Source organism: Microcaecilia unicolor, chromosome 10 (assembly GCF_901765095.1).
Source record: "Microcaecilia unicolor chromosome 10, aMicUni1.1, whole genome shotgun sequence".
NCBI classification, from domain to species: Eukaryota; Metazoa; Chordata; class Amphibia; order Gymnophiona; family Siphonopidae; genus Microcaecilia; species Microcaecilia unicolor.
The window spans coordinates 30694789-30718191 of record NC_044040.1 but is presented as its reverse complement, the minus strand read 5'-3'; the positions used below and the strand labels follow the sequence as shown (position 1 = coordinate 30718191).

Genomic DNA, 23403 nt, shown 5'->3' with positions numbered 1-23403 from the left:
CCTGGGACCTCTTCTTTTCTCCATCTATACTTCTTCCCTTGGTACTCTGATCTCATTCCATGGTTTTCAGTATCATCTTTACACTGACGACTCCCAGATCTACCTCTCCACACCAGAAATCTTAGCAGGAATCCAGGCCAAAGTATCAGCCTGCCTGTCTAACATTGCCGCCTGAATGTCTCACCGCCATCTGAAACTAAATATGACCAAGACTGAGCTTCTTATCTTTCCCCCTAAACCAACCTCTCCTCTTCCCCCATTCTCTATTTCTGTGGTTAACACTCTCATCCTTCCTGTCTCATCAGCTCGTAACCTTGGGGTCATCTTCGACGCCTTCCTCTCCTTCTCTGCACATATTCAGCAGACTGCTAAAACCTGTCGTTTCTTTCTCTATAATATCACCAAAATTTGCCCTTTCTTTTCTGAGCACACTACCAGAACCCTCAGCCACACACTTATCACCTCTCGCTTAGACTATTGCAACTTGCTTCTCACAGGTCTCCCACTTAGCCATCTCTCTCCTTTTCAATCTCTTCAAAATTCTGCTGCACGACTAATATTCCGCCAATGTCGCTATGCTCATATTAGCCCTCTCAAGTCACTTCACTGGCTCCCTATCCATTTCCGCATACAGTTCAAACTCCTCTTATTGACCTATAAGTGCATTTACTCTGCAGCTCCTCAGTACCTCTCATCTCTCCCTACACTCCTCCCCGGGAATCTCTCTTACCTGCACCCTTCTCCTCCACCGCTAACTCCAGACTCCACTCCTTTATCTTGCTGCACCATATGCCTGGAATAGACTTCCTGAGCTGGTATGTCAAGCTCCATCTCTGGCCGTCTTCAAATCTAAGCTAAAAGCCCACCTTTTTGATGCTGCTTTTAACTCCGAACCCTTATTTTATCATCCTCACTTTAATATTCCCTTATCTCTTATTTGTCCCGTTTGTCTGTCCTAATTAGATTCACTATAGAAATGATTAGTAGTAGTAGTAGTCATTAAAGTCATCCATAGTACCTAAAGATTGGAGGGTGACCAATGTAATGCTGATTTTTTTAAAAAAAGGGTTCCAGGGGAGAACCAGGAAATTACAGAACAGTAAGCCTGACTTCAGTGCTGGGCAAAATAGTGGAAACTATTATAAAGAATAAAATTACTGAACACATAGACAAACATGGTTTAATGGAACAGAGTCAGCATGGTTTCAACCAAGAGAAGTCTTGCCTCTCCAGTTTGCTTCATTTCTTTGAAGGTGTGAATAAACATGTGGATAAAGGTGAGCTGGTTGATGTATATCTAGATTTTCAAAAAGCTTTTGACAGAGTTCCTCATGATAGACTCCTGAGAAAATTAAAAAGTCATAGGATAAGAGGCAATGTCCTTTTGTGGATTAGGAATTGGTTGTTGAACAGAAAACAGAGAGTAGGATTAAATGGCCATTTTTCTTAATGGAGGAAGGTGAATAATGGAGTGCCACAGGAATCTGTACTGAGACCGGTGGGACTATGAATAAGAAGGCAGAGCAAGAGTTTCTGCGGTAAACAGTTGTTTTGGGGGATCTGATAACAGACCAAATGCTGTCGAGCCGTGGACTACATCCAGGCCATGGGCCAAAGATTTCTCACCCCTGTATTAGACAAAAATCTGTTCTTAATATAGTGGCCTTAATTCCCTGTGGAGGGAAACCTCTCCAAACCTGAGACCAAGTAATCAACTAATGTTCATTTCCCAGGCAAATTAATCTATTTAGCCACAACATAATAAAATGAAAGAAAAAAAGCTGTAATTTAAAAATCAAAGCGATAAAATAATCATGTGATACTGTGAGTGAGGTTTGAGGGTGGGTCTTCACAATAACACAGCCAGACAAGGTGATAAACATGAAATAAGTGCTTTATTCACTTAAATCTGAGGCCTGTTACTTTACAGGCCTAGGAACTAAGGTAAAGTCTCTTATCTTCAGAGGTGGAAAAGTCCTAGTATGGGCCTGTGGCTAACAGGGCACAAAACACAGTCTGTGGCTTGTGACTGCCATGTCCAGACACAATTTTTTTGTCTCTCATTGGATATCCAGGTCTACTTCTGAACAAGGCTCACAAGTCTTCAAATAAAAGATTGGCTTACCTCAGCCAGGTCACAGCAGCTAGAAGTATTTAGTAAAGGCATATACTGAGGCTTCACTTCTTCCTTCCCTGGACCTCCTTATCCCCACTCTGGTCCTGCCTTTTATACTTCCTGGTTCCTGTCCTTTTGGCTCCACCCTTCCTGTGTCACGTCTTCCCTGGGCAGGACTAGTGGTTTTAAGGTGACTCAGACTACCTGAGGGCTTATCCTTAAGAGTGAAGGGGCATTGTTGTATAAACCCCCTCACACATCACAAGTTCAGTTCTGGCTGCTGCGTCTAAAATAAGATATAATGTTGTCCTGTGAAATTGGTTTATACTTTGGTCTCTTCCATCTTGGACTACTGTAATGTTTTGTAGTTAAGAATGTCAACATTATTCTTTATCCTGACTACAACTAATTCAAAACACTGCAGCTAGACTGATATTAAAAAGATCAAGGTTTGAGAGAATCACTTCGCTATTACAGTCTCTGCATTTGTTGACGATCAGAGTATGAATAGAATTCAAGGTTTTATTTTTTAAATTTTGTATGGTATGAATCCTATTTCACACATCAAGTATGTTTACATTCTACAGTTAGACCAGGTAGACTGCGTCATGCAGTTAACTTGATATGTCTTTTTACACAGTTATTTATTTATCAACAAGTTGTAGAAAAGTTTTCATCATGGTGGCTTCACAATTATGGAACTCTTCTTCGCTAGAAATTAGACTAGAATCACATTGTTTATCTCCATTTCCGCAGGCAATTGAAACTTGGGTGTTTAAAAAATATGTATTATCTTTTCAATACATTTCTGATATTTTAAAAAATATATTTTGGGACTCATTTAAAAAAAAAAAAAAAAAAGGCCAAAAAATGCCAGAAGGTGGTAGAAGGACAGTTTTCTCTCAAAAACATCCAAGTTGCATTTTCAGCACCCTTATTTTAGACATTTTGCTCCACAGTTTGTCCAACTTTCAAGGGAGTGTGTTTTGGACGGGGCATGGGCGACACCAAAAGATAGACCTTTTCTGCAGTAATGGAACAAAATGAAAATGCCTAGGGCCAAAATTAAAACATTTTTGGCTAGACTTGTTTCAGTCACAACTAAGTGACCACTGAAGGGATTAAGGCTTAACCTCCCTTTACTCCCCCAGTGTTCACTGACCCCCTCCCACTCCCTAAGATGAGATAGTGACAATACATAGCAGGCTGTATGACAGCTTCAGATATGATGGCCATTCCTATTAGAGCAGCAGGCGGGTCTAAGGAGTAGCCTAGAGGTTAGTGCAGTGGACTTTAGAAAAGGGGACCCAGGCCCATATCCCATTCTAACTGGGTATACTTATGGTAGAATGTGTGAGCCCTCCAAAAAACACTTAATACCTACATATAGGTGACACCTGCAAGCTTGAGAGCTATTATAGTGGTGTACAGTGATATACAGTAGATATTTTTCTGCTCCTGGAGGGCTCACAGTATATGGGCATTATGGACAGACCTTTTATGTGAAGTCCAATTCATTGCCCCCTTTAGGCTTGCCCCACTGTACTTCTGGGATGTCTGTGTGGCTAATCTACTAATAATGATGGCCCTGCCTCCCCAAACATACCGATGGCTGGTTTTTGGGCATTTTTCTCTTGGACATTTTATTTTTTGAATGGTCCCAAAAGAAAAACGTACTGAACACAAAACATTTAGAAAAAAGTGATTTTTGATCCAAAAAGATAGCCATTTTCAAATCTGAAAAATATCTATGTTCGGGAAGATCCACCAGGAGGTGGAAAACTCAAGCACCCCACGGTAAAAACAACAATGTGCAAAAAGTGGGAGTACGACCAAGGAAACCAGACGCTGGAAGACGTTCTTAAATAAAAACTTTATTAGAGATTTGAAGACTCGACACGTCGTGTTTCGGCCGTCAAGCCTGCATCAGGAGTCTGCTGTGCAGAGTGCTGTAGAGTAATGACGGTGAAAATGCTCTGGAAATCTTACAGCAGTCTCTTACACGGAGAGTTGCTATAGAATGATAAGGTTAATTCTTCAAAAAATGGCGTGGTAGTCTCGTCAGGGACGGGTTACGGCGGCCGGCAGCAGCAATGATGAAATGCGTGCAGGCTCAGCCCTTCTCCCTCTCTGTCTCTCAGCTCTGGTCCCGCCCCCAGCCAGCTTCCTTCTCGGGAACACACAGTTCTACCCCCAGTCCAAAGGAAGCTGGCTGGGGGCGGGACCAGAGCTGAGAGACAGAGAGGGAGAAGGGCTGAGCCTGCACGCATTTCATCATTGCTGCTGCCGGCCGCCGTAACCCGTCCCTGACGAGACTACCACGCCATTTTTTGAAGAATTAACCTTATCATTCTATAGCAACTCTCCGTGTAAGAGACTGCTGTAAGATTTCCAGAGCATTTTCACCGTCATTACTCTACAGCACTCTGCACAGCAGACTCCTGATGCAGGCTTGACGGCCGAAACACGACGTGTCGAGTCTTCAAATCTCTAATAAAGTTTTTATTTAAGAACGTCTTCCAGCGTCTGGTTTCCTTGGTCGTACTCCCACTTTTTGCACATTATAAATATCTATGTTCACCATTCAACATTTGGATGTTTTTAGCAAAACATCCAAAATCGGATTTAGACGTTTTATTGACAATGTCCCTCCACACATCTGTCTTTATTATTTTTAGAATTATGTGATTGTGATCCGTCTTTGAGCTCTAGGCTTTGACCGTATTTAAATAAAGGTGCAGAGAAGGGCATGAAAAATGATAAAGAAGTGTGAAATAGCTCCTTTATGAATAAAGCCTTGTGCTGGAAGTTGTTCTGAATCATCCTCAAAATGAACAAAAATGAAAAAATATAATTTACTGATAAAACGTGGTTCTGTTTGATTTTGCTTTAAATTTTTTTTTCCTCCCAGTGAGTACTGCTCCACAGCAAAAACCCGTGAGTACATTGCTAATACTTGTAAATTGTACTTTGAGTCTTTACTAACTACATTATTGTGCATTAAAATGTAGATAAATTTTAAGTTAACAGTTAATCCATCAATTCCTTGTCCTCAATACCAGACCAGTCCAGACCGATGGGTTATGTCCATCCACCAGTGGAACCAGGAATGCTCAGTATTTTCTCTGTTTCCTAGCGGATGGTGGACGGATGTGCAGCTCCTCTTGGTGATGGCCGACTAGCTCCTGTTCCGGCTCTGCCCATGGTACTGGGTCCCTCATCTGCCAGCTAGGGTGATACCTAGTGGTACTGAGTCCCTCCCCTCCCCTCTCTCGCCTGGAGCATATGAGGCTTGGCGGGCTTAGATATGGTCTGAGTATGGCTTCTCTTTCTTTTTCTGGGCAAGTATTTTTGCCTTTTTTCTGAGGGCAGGGTCCTCAATGCTTGTCAGGTAGGCTGTTCTTTCCTTGCCTCCCCGTACATTAAAAAAAAAAAAAAAATAGGACTGTGTCTCCTCTTCCTCTTTTTTAGCCTCCAGTCTGTTTGATGCATGTTGCCAGAATTGTTATTTTGGGGAAGTTTTGCGATTGTGGACCTTCCTATCTGCGACTGATGGGCGCTGTCTTCTTTTACTGCCGTTGTGGTACCGTCTTGCTTGGCTTGTGGCACAGTTCTGGCCGCATTGGCTTCCTGAGCTCTCCCGGATGTTCTCGCTAGGGCCGGCACGCTTCTGAGGTGCTTTCTTTTTCTTCTGCCTGGAGCGTGGCTGCTCGCTGCAGTGGTTCCTTCTGCGCAGAAGTTTTCTTCTTTGTCTTGATTTCAGGGAGCCTTCGGGTCTGGTTCGGGGTCCTGCTTTTGCGCTGGTTCCAGTTTCTCTCTTGGTCTCTCTGCGGGTGTTGGGTCTGGCCACGTGGGATTCTCCCGCCTTCAGGACTCCTCCTTCTGTGGTGTCCGTCTTCGGGCAGTGTGGAACACCGTGGTCTTCCAGCCTGTTTGTTTCCCTCTGTAGTTCTGCCACTATAGAATGGATCCTATGTCGTGTTTAGTCTTGTGGCATGAAGTTGTGTAGCACTGGCTACTACTATTCCCTCTGGTTTTTCTGGACGACAGCAACCCCCCTTTTTTTTTTTTTTTTTTAAATTAATGTGTTGTCTCTGTAGTGCTTTGCCAGACATCATTTAAAAAAAAAAAAAAAAGCACTTTCTGATACTTTTTTTTTGCCCTGAAGAGTGTATGTATCCAGGTGTTCTTAGTCTGTTCAGTCTTTCTTGTTTTTTGGGCTGGCAGTCTCTGCTCTTGCGGTTTTTGAACCATTGTCTCAGCTTTTTTTTATGTTTTGGGAGGTGGACAGCTCCTTCCTGGGCCTTTCCCAGCAGTTGCCTTCTTGAGGTGTTGGTATTTTCTGTTTTTTTTTTCATCTCTGCAGACTGCCAGGTTGGCCTTTTGGGGCCTTTGTTTTCTGGGAAGGGTCACAATTCTGCATCTTTATGGGTGTCCCCTCATTCACAGGAAGGTGCAATATTCTCTCTGGGGTTTTTCCTCAGTTCTTGTTTTGCTACGCTCTTTTGTGGCCACGTTATGCCTTCCTCTCTATTTCTCTCTCCCTTTGGGATGTTTGGGGGACCTTACCTTAGCTTCCCATGCTTGTGATGCTTGGGGTGACTTGAGTGGCGCTGTTTCCATAGGGCGAGCATGGTTCCTATTCAGAGTGTTGAACATAGCTTCCTTTTTCTCCCTGGTGTTCATACTTTGTTTCTGCCAGGGGAGTGTGTGGTTTCCTCTCTGCAGAGTGTAGCTGCCTTCCTGCATTGGCACTGTAGCAGGTTCTGCATAGCCCCAGCTCTGGTGGTTTGGCCTTGGTCTGTCTCTGGATGTGTAGTCTCGCTTCATCTTTGGATAGCTGGCTTTGTTGTCCAGCCTTTTTCTGTCTCCAGCATCTGGCCTTGTTCCTTCTTTGGCGGTTGAATCTCACTTCCTTGCTAGAGGACGAGACTTGCTCCCTCTCTGGGGGTTTTGGCCTTTCTCTATTTCTTTGGGGGGGGGTGGGGTCGGGCCTAGCTCTCTCTCTCTCTGGGGGGAGGGTTCAGGCCTCTCTCTCTCTGGGGGGGAGTTTGGGCCTAGCTGTCTCTCTCTCTGGGGGGGTGTTGGGCCTTGCTCCCTCTCTCTGGAGGGGGTGTCAGTCCTTGTTCCCTCTCTGGGGGGGGGGGGGGGGTCAGGCCTTGCTCTCTCTCTGGCTATTGTGCTTTGCTGCCACTGTGGAGGTTAAGTTTTGTTTCCTCGCCAGATGTCGTTTTGCTTCATTTCCAGATGTCATCTCCCTCCATTCTCTGTTGTCGGGGCTTGCCCTATCTCTGGATATCACACCTTGCTGCTTCTCTGGAGGTCAGGCTGGGGTTTCCCGGCTAATCAGCGTGAACTGGGTCAATAGACAAGGGAGCCTGGCTCTGTCTCTGGTTGTTGAGCCTGGTTCCTTCTCTAGAGGTTGAGCTTCCCCATTTGTCCGGCTTCTTTCTTGCGAGCCAGGCACATCTTTCTTGTTTCAGCTTGGCTGGGGTCCGCTCATTTCTCTGTCTTGGGAGACTGAGCGAAGCTTTATTTCTGGAGGTGGCACGTCACTTTCTTCTTATTTGTGCTGGCGAGTGTCTTCCTTCCTGGAGGGTGGGGGGGGGGGGGGGGTCTTGTCCATCCCCTGGCTCTGGGAGTGGGATGCCGTCCCTGTGAGTAGGACATGATTCCATCTTAGCTGGTGGTGGCTGTCCCGACTTATGAATGGCCTGCAGTCCTCTGGCTCTTGGGTGGGGCACTATTCCTGTCTTTGGAGCAGGCTTCAGCTGCGGTTAGATACCTGGGACTTCTTCCTTGTCGGTCAAGTGGGTTCCTCCTCTACAGTGAGCATTTCCCTTTCTTGCGGGAGTCAAGGTGCTTCTGTCTCTGAATATTGCCGCAGTTTCTCTCTTTAGCTGGATGCTTAGTTCCCGCTTTGCTGGACTCTTGTCTCCGCCTCTGCCTCGGAAGGGTTTGTCTCCATTCCCCTCTGAAGATGTGGACTCTGCCGCTGGATTGGGCCCTTTTCCCTCTCTTTAGGGTCTTTTGGTTCAATTATGGTTTTGGTGAATTTATGTTGGCAGTACCTACCTCCGTTTCGGTTGGTAGTGTTTCCCTTGGTTTTTCCTGGTTATATGCGACGCCTTTTATCCCTACATTCGACATTCGGGTCCCCTTTGCTTCTGCTTTCAGGCTGGCATTTTGGGGCTCTGACTGTGGCTCCACACGGTTTCCCCTTAGAGGGTGCTATGGTGCTATCTTTCTACTCTCTGACTTCCTCGACAACTGGTGAGGTTGCCTGTGCCTGTACAAGGCCTTTTCTCTCGGTAGGGCTATTTGTGGGCAGACTTGGGACCTCTTGGCTTTCCTTTGGAAGTCCCTTTGTTCCTCCTTGAGTGTCTCTGGGCCTTAGGTCGCTGAATTCCTACAAGGTGCCTGTGCCTTTCTCTCACTTTGGGGCCTCTGTTGTCCTTTCTGTTGTTGGGGTCTGCTGGGTGTTTGTGCCTGATGCAGGCCCTGTCATGATGTTGCCTGACATCAGTACATAAATGTTGCTATACTGGGACAGACCAAAGGTTCATCAAGCTCAGTATCCTGTTTCCAACAGTGGCCAATCCAGATCACAAATACTGGCAAGATCCCAAAACAGTACAACACATTTTATGCTGCTTATCCCAGAAATAAGTAGTGGATTTTCCCAAGTCCATTTTAATAGTGGCTTATGGACTTTTCTTTTAGGAAGCTATCCAAATCTTTTTTAAACCCTGCTATGCTAACTGCTTTTACTGCATTCTCTGGCAACGAATTCCAGAGTTTAATTACATGTTGAGTGAAGAAATATTTTCTCCGATTCATTTTAAATTTGCTACTTTGTAGCTTCATTGCGTGCCCCCTAGTCCTAGTATTTTTGGAAAGAGTAAACAAGCAATTCACGTCTACCTGTTCCACTCCACTCAGTATTTTATATACCTATATATCATATCTCCCCTCAGCCGTTTTTTCTCCACGCTGAAGAGCCCAAGCTGTTTCAGCCTTTCCTCATAGGAAAGTCGTTCCATCCCCTTTATCATTTTTGTTGCCCTCCTCTGTACCTTTTCTAATTCCACTATATCTTTTTTGAGATGCAGTGACCAGAATTGCACATAGTATTCAAGGTGCAGTCACACCATGGAGCAATACAAAGGCATTGTAACATCCTCATTTTAGACCTTTCCTTTGTCCTTTGAAGCCTTACTGTTCTTCTATTCATTGTTTCTTTCCCACCCTATGTTATGACTGCTTTGCTACATCCCATTGGTCTGGGCTGGTCTGGTATTGAGGACAAGGAAGGAAAAATTATGCTCTTACCTGATCATTTTCTTTCCTTTACTTATACCAGACCAGTCCAGATGCTCGCCCTGTTGGTTGTTTGTTGGCTGATTATTCTAGGGTTCGCTGCTCCTGTGGGGGTGTCTGAGTCTTGCTGGACTGCTTGAAGCAGGGACCGTTTCAGGAGGACACGTTTCGACCTTGCTATTCATGCCACTTTCTGATGCCAGCTCTACACAGCTCTCAATTGTTTCTCACCGATGAGCTGCATCTCCTGCTTCAAGGGTGTGTCTGCATGACAGAGAAATGGACTGAGTGGTGCCTCTCCTTGCTCCTCATTGTTTGTTTGACTAGCCCTTGGTCATGCAAGAGCCCGGAAGGCCCCCACCTTGGTTTTCCAGTGAACTCTCCTTTTTCTGTTTCCTATTCTCTTGTGTTGTAGCAGTTGAGAGCACCATTGCTTGGCTGTTCGAAATAACTGAACATTCCTGGCTGTACCATAACCTTAAGGGGCGAAGTACTTGGGACTGCTTTCTCTGTCTCCTTCCACTGGTGGATGAACATAACCCATTGTTCTGGATTGGTCTGGTATCAGTAAAGGAAAGAAAATTATTGGGTAAGAACATAACTTTTCCATAAACTGTATAGTTTTTCCACCCTGCTTATAATTTATGATGTACTTGGTTTCCTTCATTAATTGGAAATCAAGGACTAATGTGTTCATAGTTGTGATCATCTGTTGTTTAAATAGAGACTGGATTCAGTCTCTCTTTAAACCAGGGTATTTTGATGAAAAATTAGGCAAAATTATTATTACATCTATTATCAAAGACTACCGCCCTAAGGCATCAATTCCCTTGTTCACAAAAATGATGGAAGGATTAGTTTGTCATCAACTCAATGATTATTGAACAAAACATAATATTTTGCACTTTTCTCAGTATGGATTTAGATCCAGTTACAGTACAGAAACTGTATTGTTGTGTTCGACAGATTAACATCTTTTCTGTGTAAGAGCCATAAAGTACTTTTAGTACAATTTGATTTACCTACTAATTGCAGAACTTAATAACATTGGCATTGATGGGGTAATGTTTTGAAAAGATCTTATAAAGTACGACAGGGTGGAGAATTTTCACATGGATGGAGCAACCTTTGCGATGTTCCACAAGGTTCACCTCTGTTCCGGTTTTATTTAATGTTTATCTTCATAGCTTAGGCATTGCTCTTACCAATGCAAGTTTTTCAATCTATAGCCATGCTGATAAAATTTCAGTCATCATGCTTGTGATTTCCACCTTGACACAGAAGTTACCTAAGATGCAGGATTGTCAAGATTTAGGGCCCTGTTTACTAAGCCGCACTGTAGGCATGCTAACTTTTTAGTGCGTGCTAACACTAGAGACACCCATATATTCCTATAAGTGTGTCTAGCATTAGCATGCGCTAAAACGTTTTTGTACCTATTTAGTAAACAGGTTCCTCAATTAGTTGTTGGATGTACAAATTTAGGGCCTGTTAACTAAGCCATGCTATAGGTGCGCTAGCGTTTTTAGTGCAGGCTAACCCCATAGGGTGTCTCTAGCATTAGCGCGTGCTAAAAACACTAGCGCACTTAGTAAACAGGGCCCTTAAACTTAACACTGGTAAAACCAAATTTATATTATTTGACAACATCCCAGTTCTTAATTTGGATCATATTCTTATCAATCAAATGAAATATTCTCTTTGCCCTACAGTGAAAATTTTGGGAGTCTGTTTGGATCAGACACTTTCGTTAGACCACCTTCTTTAGATTTTAGATTTAGGTTTATTACTTGTAACCACCTGCTCTTATCCAGGGCAAGGTACAAAAGATACACACATAATTTTTTTTTTTTTACAAAATATACACGCATCATAGACTCAGAAAAAACAAACCAAATAATTGATCTTATATCAACCCATTAAAGGAAATTATGCCCCAGGCATAAAGTTACATATGATAGGCAGTGACATAAAAGCCCAAGTACAGCAAATGTGCCTTCAGATGGCGTTTAAATGCCAGTAAGTGAGACTTGTGTTTCAAATTAGATGGCAACAGGTTCCATTCAGAGGGCCCGGTAATTGAATAGGTCCCTAGTCAAAGGTTCTTTCTTATTGATGAGATTAAGGATAATTAGGAAAATTTTTGAAGTAGAATAATTTAGATTATTAGTACAGGCCTTGCTACTCTCTAAACTAGACTATTGTAACTTGTTCTACTTGGGTTCACTGAAGCAGTTAATCCAAAAAATTCAAACCATCCAGAACACTGCAATCAGGTTAATTTTCTTCTTGCAGAAATTTGGTAGGATCTCACATAAATCACAGCACCACCCCTGCTCTACTTAAACTATATTCCCTAGGAATGCCTGTGTTTGGAGTGCATGTTTTCTAGCAGGCTTTTTTATGTGTAAAACAGGCTTTACACGTGGAAAAACCTTCATAAAATTACTCCCTCTGTGTTTTCAGAAATAGCATATGTTAAGGTTATTTTTTGAATTTCAGCATGAAACAGCTATTAATACTGGTAATACTAGACTAAAAATCAAAGCAAGATTGCCCCCTTTTTTTCCAGGCAGGGTAACAAAGTCCTTACAACATGTGTGATGTCATCTACAGAGCCCATGCACGAAAACCTCTTCAGTTTAGGATTTACTAGAAGATTTTCAGTTGCTTCACTGCACATGGGTATCATTTCGACCTACCACTGTCGCAATGGATCAAGATGATATTTTCTTTTTTTTTTTTTAATTCATCGTTAGTAAAGTTTGTTTTCATAGAGAAAAATATAACAATGCAGTAATGAACATATAAACAAAAAGTGAACACAAGAGCTCTACACACAAAAAGTTCCCTTCACCATTTAACCCCACCCCCTAACCCAAAAGCAACTCATCCTCTATTAACCCTCCCTTCAAACCTTCCCCCTTTCCCCATCCCCCCCCAAATAATGTGCCAACTGACACCACTCTTCAGCTTCTTTACAGAATTGTTGATGTCCAATGAAGTTCTAATGCTTCAGTTTGTTTCCAGCTATGACCCCATTTAACCAGTTTCTTTTGGCTTTTGTTGAGTTTATGGGACAATAAGCCCAATAGGCAACTCTTGGGCAATATTCTCAAGGATTCCCCTTCAAATGGTGTTTGATGATCTAAGTGGTGTTTTTTTGTAAGTTTTCTTGTGTCCTGCTGCTGTCTTGTGGCACTTACTCCCCATTAGTGTCTTAGCTAGGTTTTCAGTCATTTTCAAGTTTGCTTTATTTTTTTCTCATGTTAACCAGTTTTATGATTTGTTTTCAAAATTGAGTTGTTTGATTTCACGGAGGATATTTTTCCAAACCAGATGTCCCAGAGAAAAAGCCCCAGTAGCTTTAACAAGTGCACCCCATGTAACAGGACCATATCCATTACAGACTGTTATTGGTTCTTGCAATGACTGGGGCCCAACTATGATCCTTCTCAACAGATATCCTAGAAAGGTCTTTATGGACAAGGTCTTTAAAGTCAAGAAAAGCAGCGTGCATATATTTTTGATTTTATGAAATCCAATCCATTGACTTAGGCATTGGAGGTATCAATCTCCATAGGTCCTGGAGCTGTATCATACACTGGGGATGCATCAGAATTAAAATACATCTTTGGTAAGTGGGTTCTGAAAATTCTGTCAGATACCATCTGCATCTGTTTGAAACACTACAAAACTGCTTACTGAGAGGATCATGGTCAAGATCTCAGCATCAGGGAATACTTACCAAGGAGCTCCCTTCCGTCTTAGTCACAGACATTGTCGAACCTGTTCTAGAAGGGGAAATAAGGCAGGAATTTTACTCAAACTATTTTGTAGTAATGAAAAAGATAGGGATTCTGGCCTATCCTAGACCTAAGGGCCCAGAGCTAGTTTTTAGTTAACAGAACAGTTCAGAATAGTTTCCCTGGAATTCCTAATACCTTTTCTCCAAAGGGGAGGCTTGTTATATTCTGTGGACCCACATAGAGATACATCCTAGTCACATGAGGTATCTCTGATTTATCATTGGAAAACAGCATTACCAGTATTGTGTACTTTTGCCTCACATCAGTTCCTCAAGTATTCACAAAATGCCTTGCGGGCAAAACATGTCTGCACAAACTGAAAGTGCACATGTTTCACTATTTGGGCTATTGGCTGGTAAAATACATATCTTGAGAAGGACTGGTACATGCAGGCTTTCAGGTGCTGGAGTTACTAGAGTTAATTATAAACTATCCAAAGTTCTAATTGAGTCTGCAATTGGAATTTATTGGAGCTCTGCTAAACACAGCTTGGGCAAAAGCCTTTTTATTTATTTATTTATTTGTTACATTTGTATCCCAACAAAGGATCAGCAATCTAGTGTCCACAATGGTAGAAATCCAGAAGAGTCAGCAGACATCAGCTTACAACATGTTGGGAATGTTGGGCCACATGGCCTCGACTTTACATGTAACACTCCTGGCAAGGTGAGACAACGTCAATAGACCTTGCACACACAGTGAACTTAGGCCACAAACAGATTGCAGGACATTTCTCTAGGTCCATGACAGGACATTTTTGCTGCTAATGCACCTTTGTGGTGTGTGTGTGTAGATATACCATGATTAAGCCAGCCTTGTTCCAGATACACAAATCCTGAGGCATGTGCTGTGTATGGAAACACGGGTCCATGTCGAGTCCGCTTATATATTTATGATAGTCACCAATAAAATATCTTCAGCACTACTATACGTCTCTGATGTTGGATTGGAGGGCCATTCGTACATCCCTACTTTTCTTTGCTTGGACATCATATATGCCATAAAATCTTCTTGGTGGACAATACAATCCAACCTGGCAAAAGGCATACCCTTCCAAATTCCACAGTATCAAACAACAGTCATGACAGATGCATCCAAAGTAGTTGGGGGGCCCATATAGATGGGTTCCACACTCGGGGTTCATGGTCCCACCAGGGGAGACTTCAGCAGATAAATTTCTTGGAATTGGTAGCAGTATGGAATGCTCTAAAGGTTTTCAGAGATTGGTTGGCCAACAAAATTATATTGATAGAGACAACCAATTGGCAGTGTATCAATAGGGAGGGGGAAGCAAGGCCTTACCTCCTGTGTTGGGAAACAGTCAGGATGTGTAACTGGTCCATTTTCTTATAGAATGACTTTCTAAGCTTCTTACCTGGCAGGGGAGGGCACCTTGGCAGACAAGCTGAGTCATGCTCTATGATAGTATGAGAGTCCTTGGATGAGGATGTGGCCCAAATTTATATTTCAAGAATGGTGCATTCCCTTAATACATATTTTTGCCACTCATCAGAACAATGAGACACCTCAGTTTTGTTCCAACATAGGGACACACAGCAGAGTAGCCTCAGAAACCCTCTTCCTAGATTGAGGTGAGTGTCTTCTGTACATGTATCCTCTGATACCCCTTTAGCAAGAGACTCAGATAGGACAGGGGAACTATGATACTCATCCCGCCCCCTCACACACACACATTGGCTGAGGCTATGTGATTCCCTCTTCAGCAACCTTTTATAAGAAGTTCCATAGCTGGGAAATTCCCAGTTATTGATCATGCAAGCTCAAGAGACTCTGTTGCTGCACCGTGTTGAGTTTGTCACCCTCGCATTTTGGATGTTGAGAGAGCAACTATAGCTTCTTTGAATTTGCCTAACAGCGTGTTGCAGATATTGATGACGTCTAGGAGAAATTTCACTAGAAGTTAAATATTTAAATGGAGGAGGTTTGCCATCTGGTGTGATGGAAGAGCCCCACACAAGAACTGCTTGAGGACCTTCTACATTTGTCTGAGTCAGGTTTGAAAGCCAACTCTTAAGTTACATGTTAGTACAGCTGACACTTATCACTAGCACATGGAAGGAACACCCATCTCTGCATAACTTTTAGTTGTTTGGTTCATGTGGGGCTTGCTTCAGTTGAAGCCTCCCATCATGCCTCTCACAGTGACATGAGACCTCAATGCAGCATTGACTCATCTGGTGAAAGCTTCTTTTGAGCTGCTTGATACCTGTGAACTGACCTGAAAGAGCTTATTTTTGGCACTTTAATTTCAGCATGCAGAGTGAATGAGTTTCAGGCTCTACCAATTGGTTTCCCTTACAATAAATTCTTTAATTACAGAGTAGCTTTGCGCACCCATCTTAAATTTCTTCCTAAAATAGTATGCCATCATGTTTTTCCAGGCCTTACTTCCTCAAAAGATGAATGCACTCTGCACACATTAGATTGCAAGAGAACTGTGACCTTCTATTAGCAGCAAACTAAAGTCCTTAGAAAATTCACCCATTTTTTGTTTCTTTTGATCCAAATATGGTATGAGTATTTGTCAACAAAAGCTCACTGTCTGATTGGCTAGCAGACTGTATGTGCTTCGCCTATGCCCATGCGGATTTGACACCTGAGGATCATGTCACAGCTTGTAATGTTAGAGCTATGGTGCATTGGGTAGCTCATTTGAGATCAGTCTTCGTGAAGGAAATTTGCAGAGCAGCACCATGGGTATCTGTTCATACATTCACAGCCAACTGCTGTTTGAAAGAGAACTTCGAATGTGATACGTTTGTCCAGTCATTCCCTCTAGGCCTGTTTCTTTTTTGTTCCAGGCTGCCTTTCATAGATAAATAGAAAAAAAATATTTAAAAAAGGCTAGTTGCCACCAAAGCATGTTGATGTCTGCCAGTTGTTGCAGTACCTTGTTTTCCCTTTTTTTGTGTTGAAGGCAGCCGATAGCTAGAGTCCCGTGCTGTGAGATTTTATAACAAGTGTTCTGCTTTTCATCAGAGAAAACAAAGTTACTTGCCTGTAACAGGTGTATTCTGTGGTGAGCAGGATGTAAGTCCTCACATACCTAAGAAGCTGTATTCTCAAGCTGAATAGTAGACTGAGCTGGTGCTGTGTGGCAGGCGGGAAGTGGTGAACCTGTGCAATGAAGTGATTCTAAAGCTTCTAGTACATACAAAGCTGAAGAAGCTTTTTTGCATGGGCTCCATTGATGATGTTGCTCATGTTGCAAGGACATGTATTCTGTCTACGGAGAATACTTCTTTCAGGTAAGTAATTTGATTTTACTGTACTATAGTTATAATTACAAAACTTGCTTGTCTACAAATAATTGTTAACTAAAAATCCAGAGGATGTTGTCTGTTTAGATGGTATATACTTTTTTGTGTTAAGCACCTATGTGAATTCCTAAAATATGAGGATACAAACTGGCATTGTTTTGATTAAATATTTTAGATTGGTAAAATTTCCAAAAATAAAAAAAAGAAACTTAAAAAGAAACAGAAAAGGCAAGCAGAGCTACTTGAGAAGCGCCTCCAGGAAATTGAAGAATTGGAGCGGGAAGCTGAGAGAAAAAAAGTAGAAGAAAATGATGTAACATCAAGTGTACCATCAAACGAGCAGGAAGAGGATTTCCAACCAGAAGTGAAGCTAAAATCATCAGGATTAGAGGAAGTCATAGATGAAGAACCTGGAAATGATTACGGTTAGTGAAATGATCTGTAATAATTGATGTTTGGGCACAGATTGGCAATCTGTGACCTCCAACAATGGTTGTAATCTCAACAAATAAAAAGAAATATTTCCTTGAAGCTGGCAAGCAAATATCAGCATAGTTATCTGGGCACAATAATAAGAGCTACTTATTCACTCCGTACTGCAGAATGGGATACAAAATCTGTACCTTGCCATAGGATTTGTTATTTCCCATGAAATCGTACAGACTAGCAAATCAGAGTTTAAAATTCAATTCTAGTCAGTTATGTTAAGGGGAAGGGGTTACTACTAGACACAACTAATTCTGAACTGGCTCCCAAGCAAACTTGGTGATATAATACTTATTCCTTTTTCCAAACAAATAACTTTAGATTTGACTCAACCTTCTAGTTTTAGACCAGTTGCAAACATGCCCTTGTTGGCGAAATTTGTGAGGCAATTGTGGCAGAATTATTAGCAAACTTTCTCGATCACTATAACTACAATTTCTCTACCACTTGGGTTTAGACCCTTTCATAGTACCAAAGTACTGTTTTCCTTGGTTTCAGACTCTCAAAATTTATCCTGCTATGTCAGTTTTAGTGGTATAGCAAGTTTTAAATAAACTTAAACATATCAAAGGGTAGATATTTTTTTTACATTTTGTTTTATCAGCATTTGATACAGTTGATTGTGGAATCTTACTTTTTAAATTAAATAGTCTGGGTATTTCTAGACAAGTTTTATATTGGCTTCAAGAATTTTTGTTTAACAGACATTACAGAGTCAAAATGAAAAATGTCATTGAGTTGGGTTCCACAGTGTAGAGTTCCACAAGGTACACCACTTTTACCCATTTTGTTTAATAGTTATATGAGTTCATTTAGTCGTCCATATGTAGATGACATGTTGCTTCTTATTCCAGTAGGTGACTACTTAAATGCAACTATTTTAAGGATAAATGACAGCATTACTTCTTTTTTTTTTTTTTTTACTATGCTATTCCATCAAAGAACCTATGGAGGGGCATAATTGAAAGGGGTGCCCAAGTTTTCCTGAGGACGTCCTCGCAGGACGTCCTGGCGAAGGGGCATGGAAACCCGTATTATCAAAACAAGATGGGCGTCCATCTTTCGTTTTGATAATACGGTCAGGGACGCCCAAATCGAGAAATTTAGGTCAACCTTAGAGATGGCCGTCCCCAATTTTCGGCCTTAATGGAAACCGAGAACGCCCATCTCAGAAACGACCAAATCCAAGCCATTTGGTCGTGGGAGGAGCCAGCATTCGTAGTACACTGGTCCCCCTGACATGCCAGGACACCAACCAGGCACCTTAGAAGGCACAGCAGTGGACTTCAGAAATTGCTCCCAGGTACATAGCTCCCTTACCTTGGGTGCTGAGCCCCCAAAAACCCACTACCCACAACTCATAGTTCTAAGGGGTGAAGGGGGGCACTTACATGTGGGTACAGTGGGTTTCTGGTGGGTTTTGAAGGGCTCACATTTACCAGCACAAGTGTAACAGGTGGGGGGGGGGGGGGGGGGGGGCTGGGTCCGCCTGCCTGAAGTGCACTGCACCCACTAAAACTGCTCCAGGGACCTGCATACTGCTATGATGGAGCTGGGTATGACATTTGAGGCTGGCATAGAGGCTGGCAAAAAAATATTTTTAAAGGTTTTTTTGAGGGTGGGAAGGGGGTTAGTGACCACTGGGGGAGATGGGGGAGGTCATCCTCGATTCCCTCCGGTGGTCATCTGGTCAGTTCAGGCACCTTTTTGAGGCTTGGTCACAAGAAAAAATGGACCAAGTAAAGTCGCCCAAGTGCTCGTCAGGGACGCCCTTCTTTTTTCCATTATCGGTCGAGGATGCCCATGTGTATTTTTACACATATAGGTTTAGATTCCATATATGGCGCTGAAAAAACCCTGCTTAAACGGTATTCTATAAGCTGCACCTGAAGTTTGGCATGGTTTATAGAATTAATGTTTAAGTGGAGAGGTCACATGTAAATTTAGGCTCCTCCATTTGCACCAACGAAATGGAACAGATGCCCGCGCCTAAATGTACACATGGAGCACTGTTATTCTGTAATTATGCACGTAACTGAAATCCACGCCCCTGATCAGCCCGGAAACGCTCATGATTCTCCCCATTTTGGCACCCCCTTTTTCAGGCTGTACATACATTTTAAGTGCATAGGCCCCAATTAAATCTAATTAGTGCCAATAATTGCTTTTTATAAAGCCAATTATTGGTACTGATTGGCTCATTATTCAATTGCACGTGCAGATCGGGAGCACACCTAAATTTGCACGTGTAATTTTTGCCGACTTTTATAGAATCAGGGGGTTAATGTGCACAAACTGCGTGTGTGTAAAAATAAACTTATATAATGTGTGCTATACCAGTTCATTTTTCTAAAGCATACTAATTGCAAAATTAGCACATTCGATTTTAATGGCTTTTCTTTTAGTTTTAAACATTTTTTTATTGATGCTGCAACACAATGAACGTTTTCATACAATCTCTGCACAAATCAAACATCAGATCCCAACGTGTTTGTGCAATAATTGCTAACTAACAGGCATCAATTCTTATATACCTTTTAATATTACTGACTACCCCTCCCAATTCCTCCCTTCCCCCCTCTCCCACTCTCCTCTGGTAGCCATTTGCTTATTCTGTCAATGTTGTACCTTGATATTACACCTTCATTAAAGTGTACCTTTAACTTCAACAATGCTTGTCAATGAAAAGCTCCACCATTCAGGCCTTCGCTATCTGGTCGTGTGCATTCTTTTCCCCCCTCCCCTCATCCCCCCTCCCCTCCTTGTCCTGATCCAAGTCTCATAGTTTATCAGTTCTGATCTCCTCCTCTACCCCAAGGTAGCCCATTAAGTACTTGACTGCGTGCTCGTGGGGATATCGTATTTATATATTTCTGCCAAATACTCAGAAACCGGACCTGCCTTCTTGGTGTCAGTCGTGCCCCCCTCGCCTCCCAGAGCATAAGTTGATGGAGTTTATTCCTCCAGTACCAATATGAGGGAGGCATGTCCATCACCCAATGATTAAGGATACACTTCTTCCCCACTATGCAAGATTTACTTAGAAACAGTCGTTCTCCTTGTGTCCCCACCCCCCACTGTCCCAGGTTACCGAATAGCATTCTATCAAAGGTGATATCAATTTGATACCCTAATACCCCACTTAAATAGTTACTTAGTCCCCCCCAGAAGGATCTAATACGCCTGCATTGCCACATACAGTGTGTCAATGTAGCACCTCCCTGCTTACATTTTAGGCAATGATCAGATTCTATGACTTTTGCTTGAAATGCCCTTCTGGGAGAGAAATAGGCTCTGTGTACTGTCCTGAACTGACATTCTTGGAGTTCTGCACTATGTACTATCCCCGATAACCCTTTCAGCGATTGTTTAATGTGACGCTCAGATATTGGCTGCTGTGCTTCAACGCTCCATCTAGTAGCCACCTCTAAGACTTGTTTTTCTGGTTGTCCCTTCTCTAGTTCTTTGCAAAACCAGGATACCGAGACCTGCCCCATCGCATCTCCCTCTACCAATTCCCGAAGCTGTCTCCCAAATCGCAAAGACAGTCCTTCTTTCGGTAAGCTACGTACATAATGGGCTAGTTGATGATAGGCCAATATTGTCGCCGGTCCCCCTGACCACCTTTGCACAAAATCTTCTACTGGTACCAAGGTTCCGTCTTCCTGAATAAAATTTTCCAACAATTCCACCCCCTGTTCCTGAAGTCTACGAAACACCACATTCTCTCTACCGGGGGTGAAAGAATCATTCCCAGCTAACGGCAGCAATACACTAGCTGTTGGGTCCTGACCCCAGCGCTGTAATAGCTCCCTCCACATATGCCACAATGGCCCCAGCAATACACTGTCCCTTATTCTTTCTGGCAACTTTCCTTTCCTTTCAACGTGTAGCAAATAGTTCAAATGCCACGGATGAAAAAATGCACGTTCCATCCCCATATCCGTGTACGTGGTTGTACCTAGTACCCAGTCCCTCAGATGTCTCATAAGACATGCTTGGTTATACAGTCGGATGTCCGGCAATCCCAGCCCACCCTGTCTCCAGTTCCCTATGAGATGTTGCCATTTCATCCTAGACTTTTTTCCCCCCCAGCAGAATTTGACTACCAGCCTCCTAAGTGCCATTACATCCCGTTTTGTCAGTCGCAATGGCAGGGCCTGTAGCACATATAACCATTGAGGGAATACTATCATTCAATAGAGCTGTATCCGCCCCATGAGGGACAGGGGAAGCATTGTCCATCGAGACAGTTGTTCTTTGGTATCCCGCAGTAACTTGGCTATGTTGATTTCATAAAGCCGCCGCGTATCCATTGGGAGTTGCACCCCCAAATATCGGAAAGATCCCTGCGCCCATCTAATGGGGAAACGATCTGCCCACCCCCGATGAAGTTCTTCAGAGCTTGCTAACGCCTCTGATTTTGTGAGGTTCAGCCTGAATCCTGAAAAGTCCCCATATTCCTCTAGACTTTCCATCAGATACGGTAGTGAGTGCCTGGGATCTGTGATTAATACCAATAGATCATCTGCAAATGCCGCTGTCTTAAAGTGGTGCTTCCGTATTGTCACTCCTCGAATATCTACATTATTTTGTATCTCTCTCAGCAGGGGATCTAGAGCTAGAACAAATAATAATGAGGATAATGGACATCCCTGCCTCGTACCTCTCCTAATTTGAAACCATTCCGACCGTAGTCCGTTCGCAAAAATCTGTGCCTTGGGATCTGCATATAAGGCTCTTACTGCCTTTAGGAAATTACCAGTTATACCATAAACCTTCAACACTCCGAATAAGAAACTCCAATCCACTCTATCGAACGCTTTTTCAGCGTCGAAACTTATTAGCAGGGTCGGGGTCTGTTGTGTTCGTACCTGTTCCAATGCCGCCCATATTCGGCGCATATTTTTCGCTATTACCCTACCGCATGTGAACCCTACCTGCGAATCCTGGAGCAAGGAGGGTAAGACTCTGGCTAAACGATTTGCCAGTATCTTGGCCAAAAATTTTAGCTCTGTGTTCAATAGTGAGATCGGCCTATACGAATCCGGCCAATCCGTTGGTTTACCAGGCTTGGGTAAAACACTAATTTGTGCTCTATTGAGATGTAAGGGCATCTGCTTCTGTTGTATGGCTACATTAAACACTGCCGCAAGTAATGGACTTATTTCAGTGTTTAGAATTTTGTAAAATTCATTCCTCATGCCATCCGGCCCCGGGGCTTTCCCTAGTTTACTCCTCTTGATCACTAATTCTACCTCCTCCACTTCTATCGGTGCATTCAACACCTCTGTGTCCTCCGGAGACACCCTTGGTAAAGCCATACTATGAAGATATGTGGCACAGGGTCTCACTAGATCCTCCTGTTGTGTATACAGTTGGCGGAAAAAGTCCGCCAAGACTGCTACTATGCCTTCATCTTTATTAACCCGCTCTCCTGCGCTAGTCTGCATTGTCAGTATCTTCTTAGCACTAAGCCTCTTATTGGCGAGCCTAGCTAGAAATCTCCCGCTTTTATTAGCGAATCTATATAGTTGGTATTTATAATACAGATTTGCTTTCTGTGCCGTCTCCTGTAGAAGCTCATTTAGGGCCTGTTGTGCTTCTAATAGCTGTCTTCGAATACACAAGGAATGTCCCTGACCATAATGTTTCCTCAAGGCTGCCACCTTCCCCTCTAGCCGTAATACCTCCCTATTCCTAGCCTTTTTTTTGAAGGCTAAGTACGATATGATCTCACCCCGGAGAACGGTCTTTGCCGCCTCCCAGAAGAGAACTGGATCCGTTTTGTGCTGTTCATTATTAGCACTGTATTCCTTCCATCTCTCCACCAAGAAAGGTAAAAATTGGCTGTCTCGGTAAAGATACGCAGGAAAGCGCCAAGTTCCTAATGCAAGTCTCCCTTCTCCCACCCTAATCTGCAGTCTTACCCAGGCATGATCCGAAATCACTATCGGGCCTATTTGAACCGCCTCTACTTTAGTCATTAACTCCCTTGAGAATATTATGTAGTCTATTCTGGACAACGTTTGATGGGCTCGGGAGAGATGAGTAAAATCTTTTTCTGTGGGATGCAGTGTTCTCCATCCGTCTATCAAGTCCAGTGCAGCACACAGCCTCAAGATTCCTCTCTCCCGTCTGGCTAACTCCTTCCCGGTTGGGTTGGATCTATCCCAAACTGGGTCCAGGACATCATTCATATCACCCCCTAATACTATTGGCATATCTCCTAAAGTATGAATTTTCCGGATAATTTGGGTGAAAAACTGCGTATCATAATTGTTAGGTGCATAGATATTACAGAGCATAGATATTACAGAGCAAAAGTGGCTGCCTGTCCAAAATCACCGAGGCGAGGACATACCTCCCCCCTGGATCCGAGACCAACTTT

General features: G+C 43.0%; 1 protein-coding gene across 6 annotated transcripts in view; it reads left to right on the top strand.

Annotated features, from left to right (window-relative positions):
• Positions 1 to 23403, top strand: part of SRPK2 (SRSF protein kinase 2) — a 234592-nt gene that overhangs the window by 170602 nt on the left and 40587 nt on the right. For all 6 annotated transcript variants that reach the window (XM_030215992.1, XM_030215991.1, XM_030215990.1 and 3 more), the window contains 2 exons: positions 5028 to 5053; positions 16702 to 16951. In XM_030215992.1, coding sequence (XP_030071852.1) covers positions 5028 to 5053; positions 16702 to 16951 — 276 coding nt within the window. The remainder of the gene's footprint in view (positions 1 to 5027; positions 5054 to 16701; positions 16952 to 23403) is intronic.